Source organism: Cervus elaphus, chromosome 6, assembly GCF_910594005.1.
Source record: "Cervus elaphus chromosome 6, mCerEla1.1, whole genome shotgun sequence".
NCBI classification, from domain to species: domain Eukaryota; kingdom Metazoa; phylum Chordata; class Mammalia; order Artiodactyla; family Cervidae; genus Cervus; species Cervus elaphus.
Genome location: NC_057820.1, coordinates 861,480 through 873,422, shown reverse-complemented (window position 1 = coordinate 873,422; position 11,943 = coordinate 861,480). Strand labels below are relative to the sequence as shown.

General features: G+C 61.6%; 1 protein-coding gene across 1 annotated transcript; it reads right to left on the bottom strand.

Annotated features, from left to right (window-relative positions):
* Positions 1–659: 659 nt before the first annotated feature.
* LOC122696208 (serine-rich adhesin for platelets-like) lies at positions 660–10,461 on the bottom strand. Its single transcript, XM_043905881.1, has 6 exons — positions 10,369–10,461; positions 6,898–7,501; positions 2,801–5,272; positions 1,749–2,470; positions 1,469–1,551; positions 660–813 (listed from the first exon to the last, which is right to left on the bottom strand). Exons 1-6 carry the CDS (start codon positions 10,459–10,461, stop codon positions 660–662), a joined length of 4,128 nt encoding a protein of 1,375 aa, XP_043761816.1.
* Between the last annotated feature and the right edge of the window lie 1,482 nt (positions 10,462–11,943).

Here is an 11,943-nt window from a genome sequence, read left to right as displayed (position 1 = left end):
GCCAGCCCAGGGGATGGAGGTAAGATTGCTGCCTCCAGGTCAGACAGAATTCTCGCAACCACAAGCAGAAGTGCAGGGCCTCGGTGCCCAGAGGGGAAGCAGCCCCAGGGCTGGGGGCAGACCTAGAGCTAAGACCCAGACCTTACTGGGCATAACCCCACATAGTGAGGCCGCAGCCCCCAGCCACCCCGATGGTGCAAGGCCCAGGTGGCCAGGGCGGGTGGCTGCTGGCCCCGTGCTCCTGGGAGGGCAAGCTGTGTAGCCCCAGGGAAGGAGTGGTGAAGCTGGGGTCCCTTGTGCACCCCACCCCACCGCCCAGGCCCACGCCCTCTCCTCCCACTTCTCAGCGTCCGAACAAGAAGGAATCGTGTTCCAGGACAGCTGGGGCTGGAGCGGGCGGCCAGCTGGGGGCTGTGCTGGGGGAGCCAGGTCACCTCCAGGCTTTCCTTCCTGCCGTCTTCCTCTCAGGACAGGGGAGGCAGGGGGAAAAACGGCCCCATTCTGTGTGGGCCTGGGGCTGGGGTGGTACTGACTGAGCCTAGCCCGGCCGGTGGGTAGGGTCTGCACAGTGTCTGAGGGGCAGTGGTTTGGAGACAGACCCCTCTGCCATGAGGGGCAGCCTCCAGCCAGGTGTCACCAGGGGAGGGAGGGTGGCCACTTCAGCGCGGCTCTGGCTCGGATGGGAGAGGGGCGCTCACAGCCAGCTGCTGCCGGGACACTTTGCTCAGGCCCCAGAGCTGTGGTTTGGCCTCCAAGGACAGGGGGTCCTGGGGCAGCTGGAGGAGGGTGGGCAGAGCGAGACTGGGCTCCAAGCTGCCAAGCGAGAAGAGAGGGACTGGGACTGCTCACTCTGGAGAAGAGCTCACCTAAGAAGTGAGAGCTCCCCAGGGCTGTCCATCCACCCACCCACCCATCCATCCCATTCATCCACCCACCCATCCATCCATCCATCCACCCATCCATCCACCCAACCACCCACCCATCCATCCACCCACCCACCCATCCATCCATCCATCCATCCATCCACCCAACCACCCACCCACCCATTCATCCATCCATCCATCCACCCATCCACCCATCCACCCACCCATCCATCCATCCACCCACCCATCCACCCATCCAGCCATCCACCCACCTATGCATTCACCCACCCATCCATCCACCCACCATCCATCCATCCACCCATCCATCCATCCACCCATCCACCCATCCACCCACCCATCCACACACCCATCCATCCATCCACCCACCCATCTATTTCCCCATCCACCCATCTATTCATCTACTCATCTATCCATTTGTTATAAAGGAAATTACACAAAATCTGGGTATTAAGAGCTGAGTTTTGCTAGTTGAAAGAAAGCAGCCAAAAGAGAGAAGATAAGCAGAGGTGAGCCAGCCTGAGAAATCGCAGACCAGGTGGTGCTGGGATGGGATGGGGTGAGTAGTCAGTGCGCAAGAACTTCACAGGGCCTGAGCCTCATCCAGGGAGAGTGGGGACAGGATGGGCCTGAGCGCCCATCTGGAAAACTCATGCAGGCTGTTGCACATCTGGATGTCGGCGGGGGGGGGGGGGGCTTATAGAGGAAACAGATGAGGAAGTGGACAGGTGAGGAGGACAGTGAGGAGGACGGTGAGGAGGACGGTGAGGAGGACAGTGAGGAGGACAGTGAGGAGGACAGTGAGGGCAGTGAGGAGGACGGTGAGGAGGACAGTGAGGAGGACAGTGAGGAGGACGGTGAGGAGGATGGTGAGGAGGACAGTGAGGAGGACGGTGAGGAGGACAGTGAGGAGGACGGTGAGGAGGACGGTGAGGAGGACGGTGAGGAGGACGGTGAGGAGGACGGTGAGGAGGACGGTGAGGAGGACAGTGAGGAGCACGGTGAGGAGGACGGTGAGGAGGACGGTGAGGAGGACGGTGAGGAGGACAGTGAGGAGGACGGTGAGGAGGACAGTGAGGGCAGTGAGGAGGACGGTGAGGAGGACGGTGAGGAGGACGGTGAGGAGGACGGTGAGGCGGACAGTGAGGGCAGTGAGGAGGACAGTGAGGAGGACGGTGAGGAGGACGGTGAGGAGGACGGTGAGGAGGACGGTGACGAGGACGGTGAGGAGGACGGTGAGGAGGACGGTGAGGAGGACGGTGAGGAGGACGGTGACGAGGACAGTGAGGAGGACAGTGAGGAGGACGGTGAGGAGGACGGTGAGGAGGACGGTGAGGAGGACAGTGAGGAGGACGGTGAGGAGGACGGTGAGGAGGACAGTGAGGAGGACGGTGAGGAAGACGGTGAGGAGGACGGTGAGGAGGACGGTGAGGAGGACGGTGAGTAGGATGGTGAGGAGGACAGTGAGGAGGATAGTGAGGAGGACAGTGAGGAGGACAGTGAGGGCAGTGAGGAGGACAGTGAGGAGGACAGTGAGGAGGACGGTGAGGAGGACAGTGAGGAGGACGGTGAGGAGGACGGTGAGGAGGACAGTGAGTAGGATGGTGAGGAGGACAGTGAGGAGGATAGTGAGGAGGACAGTGAGGAGGACAGTGAGGGCAGTGAGGAGGACAGTGAGGAGGACAGTGAGGAGTCCAGTGAGGAGGACAGTGAGAAGGACAGTGAGGAGGATAGTGAGGAGGACGGTGAGGAGGACAGTGAGGGCAGTGAGGAGGACAGTGACGAGGACGGTGAGGAGGACAGTGAGGAGGACAGTGAGTAGGATGGTGAGGAGGACAGTGAGGAGGACAGTGAGGAGGACAGTGAGGAGGACGGTGAGGAGGACAGTGAGGAGGACAGTGAGGGCAGTGAGGAGGACAGTGAGGAGGACAGTGAGGAGGACGGTGAGGAGGACGGTGAGGAGGACGGTGAGGAGGACAGTGAGGAGGACGGTGAGGAGGACAGTGAGGAGGACAGTGAGGAGGATAGTGAGGAGGACGGTGAGGAGGACAGTGAGGGCAGTGAGGAGGACAGTGAGGAGGACAGTGAGGAGGACAGTGAGGAGGACAGTGAGGGCAGTGAGGAGGACAGTGAGGAGGACAGTGAGGAGGACGGTGAGGAGGACGGTGAGGAGGACGGTGAGGAGGACAGTGAGGAGGACGGTGAGGAGGACAGTGAGGAGGACAGTGAGGAGGATAGTGAGGAGGACGGTGAGGAGGACAGTGAGGGCAGTGAGGAGGACAGTGAGGAGTACAGTGAGGAGGACAGTGAGGAGGACGGTGAGGAGGACGGTGAGGAGGACGGTGAGGAGGACGGTGACGCGGACGGTGAGGAGGACGGTGACGAGGACGGTGAGGAGGACGGTGAGGAGGACAGTGAGGACAGTGAGGAGGACAGTGAGGAGGACAGTGAGGAGGACGGTGAGGAGGACGGTGAGGAGGACAGTGAGGGCAGTGAGGAGGGCAGTGAGGAGGACAGTGAGGAGGACGGTGAGGAGGATAGTGAGGAGGATAGTGAGGAGGACAGTGAGGAGGACGGTGAGGAGGACGGTGAGGAGGACGGTGAGGAGGACAGTGAGGAGGACAGTGAGGGCAGTGAGGAGGACAGTGAGGAGGACGGTGAGGAGGACGGTGAGGAGGACGGTGAGGAGGACAGTGAGGAGGACGGTGAGGAGGACAGTGAGGGCAGTGAGGAGGACAGTGAGGAGGGCAGTGAGGAGGACAGTGAGGAGGACGGTGAGGAGGACGGTGAGGAGGACGGTGAGGAGGACGGTGAGGAGGACGGTGAGGAGGACAGTGAGGAGGACGGTGAGGAGGACGGTGAGGAGGACGGTGAGGAGGACGGTGAGGAGGACAGTGACGAGGACGGTGAGGAGGACTGTGAGGAAGACGGTGAGGAGGACAGTGAGGAGGACGGTGAGGAGGACAGTGAGGAGGACGGTGAGGAGGACAGTGAGGGCAGTGAGGAGGACAGTGAGGAGGACAGTGAGGAGGACAGTGACGAGGACGGTGAGGAGGACAGTGACGAGGACGGTGAGGAGGACGGTGAGGAGGACGGTGAGGAGCACGGTGAGGAGGACGGTGAGGAGGACGGTGAGGAGGACGGTGAGGAGGACGGTGAGGGCAGTGAGGAGGACGGTGAGGAGGACGGTGAGGAGGACGGTGAGGAGGACAGTGAGGAGGACAGTGAGGGCAGTGAGGAGGACAGTGAGGAGGACGGTGAGGAGGACGGTGAGGAGGACGGTGACGAGGACGGTGAGGAGGACGGTGACGAGGACGGTGAGGAGGACGGTGAGGAGGACGGTGAGGAGGACGGTGAGGAGGATGGTGAGGAGGACGGTGAGGAGGACGGTGAGGAGGACGGTGAGGAGGACAGTGAGTAGGATGGTGAGGAGGACAGTGAGGAGGATAGTGAGGAGGACAGTGAGGAGGACAGTGAGGGCAGTGAGGAGGACAGTGAGGAGGACAGTGAGGAGGACAGTGAGGAGGACAGTGAGGAGGATAGTGAGGAGGACGGTGAGGAGGACAGTGAGGGCAGTGAGGAGGACAGTGAGGAGGACAGTGAGGAGGACAGTGAGGAGGACGGTGAGGAGGATAGTGAGGAGGACGGTGAGGAGGACAGTGAGGAGGACAGTGAGGAGGACAGTGAGGAGGACGGTGAGGAGGACAGTGAGGAGGACGGTGAGGAGGACAGTGAGGAGGACGGTGAGGAGGACGGTGAGGAGGACAGTGAGGAGGACGGTGAGGAGGACGGTGAGGAGGACAGTGAGGAGGACAGTGAGGAGGACGGTGAGGAGGACAGTGAGGGCAGTGAGGAGGACGGTGAGGAGGACGGTGAGGAGGACGGTGAGGAGGACGGTGAGGAGGACGGTGAGGAAGATGGTGAGGAGGACGGTGAGGAGGACGGTGAGGAGGACGGTGAGGAGGACGGTGAGGAGGACAGTGAGGGCAGTGAGGAGGACAGTGAGGAGGACAGTGAGGAGGACGGTGACGAGGACGGTGAGGAGGACAGTGAGGAGGACAGTGAGGAGGACGATGAGGAGGAGAGTGAGGAGGATGGTGAGGAGGACAGTGAGGAGGACGGTGAGGAGGACGGTGAGGAGCACGGTGAGGAGGACGGTGAGGAGGACGGTGAGGAGGACGGTGAGGAGGACAGTGAGGAGGACGGTGAGGAGGACAGTGAGGAGGACGGTGAGGAGGACAGTGAGGAGGACGGTGACGAGGACGGTGAGGAGGACAGTGAGGAGGACAGTGAGGACAGTGAGGAGGACAGTGAGGAGGACAGTGAGGAGGACAGTGAGGAGGACGGTGAGGAGGACAGTGACGAGGACGGTGAGGAGGACAGTGAGGAGGACAGTGAGGACAGTGAGGAGGACAGTGAGGAGGACGGTGAGGAGGACGGTGAGGAGGACGGTGAGGAGGACGGTGAGGAGGACAGTGAGGAGGACAGTGAGGACAGTGAGGAGGACAGTGAGGAGGACGGTGAGGAGGACGGTGAGGAGGACAGTGAGGAGGACAGTGAGGAGGACAGTGAGGAGGATGGTGAGGAGGACAGTGAGGAGGACAGTGAGGAGGACGGTGAGTAGGACAGTGAGTAGGACAGTGAGGAGGACAGTGAGGAGGACGGTGAGGTGGACGGTGAGGAGGACAGTGAGGACAGTGAGGAGGACAGTGAGGAGGACAGTGAGGAGGACAGTGAGGAGGACGGTGAGGAGGACGGTGAGGAGGACGGTGAGGAGGACAGTGAGGAGGACGGTGAGGAGGACAGTGAGGAGGACAGTGAGGACAGTGAGGAGGACAGTGAGGAGGACGGTGAGTAGGACGGTGAGGAGGACAGTGAGGAGGACAGTGACGAGGACGGTGAGGAGGACAGTGAGGAGGACAGTGAGGAGAACGGTGAGTAGGATAGTGAGGTGGACAGTGAGGAGGACAGTGACGAGGACGGTGAGGAGGGCAGTGAGGAGGACAGTGACGAGGACGGTGAGGAGGACAGTGAGGGCAGTGAGGAGGACAGTGAGGGCAGTGAGGAGGACAGTGACGAGGACGTTGAGGAGGACAGTAAGGAGGACAGTGAGGACAGTGAGGAGGACAGTGAGGAGGACAGTGAGGAGGACAGTGAGGAGGATGGTGAGGAGGACAGTGAGGAGGACAGTGAGGGCAGTGAGGAGGACAGTGAGGGCAGTGAGGAGGACAGTGAGGAGGACAGTGAGGACAGTGAGGAGGACAGTGAGGAGGATGGTGAGGACAGTGAGGACAGTGAGGAGGACAGTGAGGAGGGCAGTGAGGGCAGTGAGGAGGACAGTGAGGAGGATGGTGAGGACAGTGAGGACAGTGAGGAGGACAGTGAGGAGGACAGTGACGAGGACGGTGAGGAGGACAGTGAGGAGGACAGTGACGAGGACGGTGAGGAGGACAGTGAGGAGGACAGTGAGGGCAGTGAGGAGGACAGTGAGGGCAGTGAGGAGGACAGTGATGAGGACGGTGAGGAGGACAGTGAGGAGGATAGTGAGGGCAGTGAGGAGGATAGTCAGGAGGACGGTGAAGAGGACAGTGAGGAGGATGGTGAGGAGGACAGTGAGGAGGACAGTGAGGACAGTGAGGAGGACAGTGAGGGCAGTGAGGAGGACAGTGAGGGCAGTGAGGAGGACAGTGAGGACAGTGAGGAGGACAGTGAGGGCAGTGAGGAGGACAGTGACGAGGACGGTGAGGAGGACAGTGAGGAGGACAGTGAGTAGGATGGTGAGGAGGACAGTGAGGAGGACAGTGAGGGCAGTGAGGAGGACAGTGAGGGCAGTAGGAGGACAGTGATGAGGACGGTGAGGAGGACAGTGAGGAGGACAGTGAGTAGGATGGTGAGGAGGACAGTGAGGAGGACAGTGAGGGCAGTGAGGAGGACAGTGAGGGCAGTGAGGAGGACAGTGACGAGGACGGTGAGGAGGACAGTGAGGAGGACAGTGAGTAGGATGGTGAGGAGGACAGTGAGGAGGATGGTGAGGAGGACGGTGAGGAGGACAGTGAGGAGGACGGTGAGGAGGACAGTGAGGAGGATGGTGAGGAGGACATTGAGGAGGATAGTGAGGAGGACAGTGACGAGGACGGTGAGGAGGATGGTGAGGAGGACAGTGAGGAGGACAGTGAGGGCAGTGAGGAGGACAGTGAGGAGGACGGTGAGGAGGACAGTGAGGAGGACAGTGACGAGGACGGTGAGGAGGATGGTGAGGAGGACGGTGAGGAGGATGGTGAGGAGGACAGTGAGGAGGATGGTGAGGAGGACAGTGAGGAGGACGGTGAGGAGAATGGTGAGGAGGACAGTGAGGAGGACGGTGAGGAGGACAGTGAGGAGGACAGTGAGTAGGATGGTGAGGAGGACAGTGAGGAGGACGGTGAGGAGGATGGTGAGGAGGACAGTGAGGAGGACGGTGAGGAGGACAGTGAGGAGGACGGTGAGGAGGATGGTGAGGAGGACAGTGAGGAGGATGGTGAGGAGGACAGTGAGGAGGACAGTGAGGACAGTGAGGAGGACAGTGAGGGCAGTGAGGAGGACAGTGAGGGCAGTGAGGAGGACAGTGACGAGGACGGTGAGGAGGACAGTGAGGAGGATGGTGAGGAGGACAGTGAGGAGGACAGTGAGGGCAGTGAGGACAGTGAGGAGCACAGTGAGGAGGACAGTGAGGAGGACGGTGAGGAGGACAGTGAGGAGAACAGTGAGGACAGTGAGGAGGACAGTGAGGGCAGTGAGGAGGACAGTGAGTAGGATGGTGAGGAGGACAGTGAGGAGGACAGTGAGGAGGACAGTGAGGAGGATGGTGAGGAGGACAGTGAGGAGGACAGTGACGAGGACGGTGAGGAGGACAGTGAGGAGGATGGTGAGGAGGACAGTGAGGAGGACAGTGAGGGCAGTGAGGAGGACAGTGAGGGCAGTGAGGAGGACAGTGAGGGCAGTGAGGAGGACAGTGACGAGGACGGTGAGGAGGACAGTGAGGAGGACAGTGAGTAGGATGGTGAGGAGGACAGTGAGGAGGACAGTGAGTAGGATGGTGAGGAGGACAGTGAGGGCAGTGAAGAGGACAGTGAGGAGGACGGTGAGGAGGACAGTGAGGAGGACAGTGAGTAGGATGGTGAGGAGGACAGTGAGGAGGACAGTGAGTAGGATGGTGAGGAGGACAGTGAGGAGGACAGTGAGGGCAGTGAGGAGACAGTGAGGACAGTGAGGAGGACAGTGAGGAGGACAGTGAGGGCAGTGAGGAGGACAGTGAGGACAGTGAGGAGGACAGTGAGGGCAGTGAGGAGGACAGTGACGAGGACGGTGAGGAGGACAGTGAGGAGGACAGTGAGTAGGATGGTGAGGACAGTGAGGAGGACAGTGAGTAGGATGGTGAGGAGGACAGTGAGTAGGATGGTGAGGAGGACAGTGAGGAGGACAGTGAGGGCAGTGAGGAGGACAGTGAGGGTAGTGAGGAGGACAGTGAGGATAGTGAGGAGGGCAGTGAGGATAGTGAGGAGGGCAGTGAGGATAGTGAGGAGGGCAGTGAGGAGGGCAGTGAGGGCAGTGAGGAGGACAGTGAGGAGGATGGTGAGGACAGTGAGGAGGACAGTGAGGAGGGCAGTGAGGGCAGTGAGGAGGACAGTGAGGAGGACGGTGAGGAGGACGGTGAGGAGGATGGTGAGGGCAGTGAGGAGGACAGTGAGGAAGACAGTGAGGAGGACGGTGAGGAGGATGGTGAGGAGGACAGTGAGGAGGACAGTGAGGAGGACGGTGAGGAGGACAGTGAGGACAGTAAGGACAGTGAGGAGGACAATGAGGACAGCGAGGAGGATAGTGAGGAGGATGGTGAGGAGGACAGTGAGGAGGATGGTGAGGAGGACAGTGAGGACAGTGAGGAGGGCAGTAAGGAGGACAGTGAGGAGGACGGTGAGGAGGACAGTGAGGACGGTGAGGAGGACAGTGAGGAGGATGGTGAGGAGGATGGTGAGGACAGTGAGGAGGACGGTGAGGAGGACAGTGAGGAGGGCAGTGAGGAGAGCAGTGAGGAGGACACCATCACAGTGATTCAGTCGGGGGATGGTGGTGCTGGCTGAGGGTGGTCAGGGGAGAGAGGATGAGGTTAGCCCTGGTTCCCCCCTGTCCTTGCCCTCCACCAGGCCTGACAGCTCCCTCCCTCTCTACAGCCCAAAGCTGGGCAAGTTCTGCCTGTCATCAAAGCCCAGATGAGGCCCAGGGACTACCTCTGAGACCCCTAGAGACCTGAATCTCCATCCTGCCAGTGTCTGACCGATGCTCCCTCCGCGTCGGCTTCTCCCACCACTCACCCTCTTCCTGGGCAGCGGCTCTTTCCTGCTCAGCCCCCACCAGTGGCATCGCTCCAGACCCAGTGGGGTTTGCTGACCATGGTGGGACTGAGGGGCCAACTCACACCCATGTTGTGGGGGGGGTGGCAGGCTTTTGTCAAATAAGCTGCCATGAGTTTCATGGAAAATTCTGCCCCCGGACAACCAGGTGGCCCTGGGAAGCAGGCCTGGCTGGTCACCTTCCCGCCCCCTCACTGAGTGCCCGGCCTCCCCTCCAGCCCTCCCGGTCTGCCCCCCTGCTGATGACCACTGGCATCGGGGATTCTGTAAGTCATGCCTGCTCGAGGGCCCAGGATAAATTTACAGCTCAGGCTGGACTGCATGTAACAAACAGAAGTCGATTTTTATGGCCATTGTCACTGTGTCCTCTTGCTGGCTAGAGAGACTGAGCCCAACTGCACTGGGCAGTCAGAGGGCACGTGCTGGACCCGGGAAAGCTAGCTGTCCACGGCCTCCTCCCCGCGGCGGGGCCTCCACCGTCCCCCCCAGGGCTGAGCTCAGATTGTCAAGTTCCAGCTCAGACGCCACGAGAAAACTCTCTTATCTCGGCCATCTCGTAAATCATTGGTTCCCACATTTAAGAGTCAAAGAAGTCCACACCATGGAAAGGGTCCTGGTGGAGAGAGCTCCTTGTGCTTGGGGCAGGCCGGAGGGTCACCCTGGGGCGCTAGGAACCAGGGCGTCTGGGGTCGGCCAGGGAAGAGGGCGCAGGTTGTGCCAGACCCCAGCTCCCCAAGGGCAGTGGTCAGCTGGTGCCACAGGGGTGCCCTCTGCTATTGGCTGGCCCTGGTGCTGTGGGGATGGGGTAGGACTGTTGGTAATTTTGCTGGGTGCCCACCAAGGAGGGCTTCTCAGGTGGCGCTAGTGGTAAAGAACCCGCCTGCCAATGTAGGTATACATAAGAGACGCAGGCTCAGTGCCTGGGTAGAGAAGACCCCCTGGAGGAGGAAATGGCAACTCACTATGGTATTCTTGCCTGGAGAACCCCATGGACAGAGGAGCCTGGCGGGCTGCAGTCATGGGGCCACAGAGTTGGACAGGGCTGAGAGACAGCGCGCACGCCCCCTGAGGAGGGCCAGGGCACTGCCCAGTCCCCATACCCGCCGGGTCCCCTTCTGCATCCTGCACAGGAGACGGCCGGGGGGACCAGGCAGCCTGTCTTTGTGGGACTGGTTCTGGGGGGCAGCCGCCATGCAGGCTGGGGGCTCGGAGCACTGCCTGACTGCGGCGCGGTTCCCGGGGGCCGAGGAGTGGGAGCAGCACAGGTGTTCACCAGCCGGCAAGCAGACGGTGGTGCAGCCTATCTGTGCTGGGACGCACGCTGCAGTGCGCCGGGTCCAAGGCGGCGCAGCCTGTCTGTGCTGGGACACACGCCGCCGTGCGCCGGGTCCAAGGCGGCGCAGCCTGCAACCTCAGGCTGAACCTGCAGGACCGCATGCCAAGTGGAGGAGCCAGACACGAGGGGCCACCCAGGTATGACTGTCAACCCGTGGGGACAGAAGCAGGTTGGTTGGGGGGTGACTGGGGTGGGTGCCAATGGGGTGGGGGTTTTTGGGGTGACTTGGGTGGGTGCCGATGGGGTGGGGGTTTTTGGGGGTGCTGGATGGGGAAGTAGATGGTGGTGATGGTGCATAACATTGGGAACACACTTAGTGCCACTGAATATACAGCTTAAGATGCTTACCTTCAGGTTGTGTGAATTTCACTTGAATTAAGAACGCAGATGAGGACAATGAGTCCCCGGGGCTGGAGTTGACGAGAGAAGGAGGGGAGAGGAGGTGGGGGCCGTCCGGCGTCCCTTGGGGGTTGCTGAGGAGAGTCTTGGCCCCCTCGGACTCACAGGGTGGGAGGGGCGGGTCTCAGAGCACTTGGCGGGGAGACCCAGGCTGTGGCCTTGGGTGGGGCTGCCCTGCACCGAAGGGGCGCCCCTCCTGTGACCTGCACCCCCTTGGGTCACGTCGGCCGGACAGTAATCAGATCTTCTCCCAGAGGAGAGGGGCAGGGGTGGAATGCAGCCTGCACCGCTCTGCCTTCAGATCCTCCGGGAGATGGAGCGGGGCTGTGTGCCCAGGCCCGGACCCACAGGCTGGAGCGTGGCTGCACCGGGCTGCCTGGGGTCCAGGGCTTCGGCCCCCACAGCATGGGAACTTGGGGAACAGAAGGGCCCAGGGCGGCTATAGGGGGAGACCCTTGGAAAGGCCCCGGATCAGCTGGGGCTGTGGGAGTGGGCCATGTGGCCTCTTCCTGGGCCTAGGGGTGGGGCGTTTGGCATGGGTGTCCTCGGCAGCGGGCACACGGGCCTGTCGGGGGACCAGGGCGGTCCCTGGTCCCCATCACTGTCAGGTGTGGAGCTAAGGACAGGCTCCCAGCCTGTGTCCTGCGAAGGCGCCTCGTGCTGGGAGGAGGAGGTGGACACTCGGGGTTGCGGGCTGGCTCCAGGGACTCATCTCCTGATCTGACAAGGCCCATGTCCCTCCCTTTGGGGGGTGGTTTGACGGCTAAATGGGGAGCGTGTCAGCCTGTGTGGGGCCAGCGTGTGAGCATTCCTCCCCGGGTCAGGGCTGGACCCCAGGGCCGCCCGACGACAGCAGAGAAGACCCCCCCACCCCCACCAGGCGGGCAGTAGCGATGCCTCCTCTGGGCCTGTGATGGGGTGGGCGCGGGGGCATAATGGC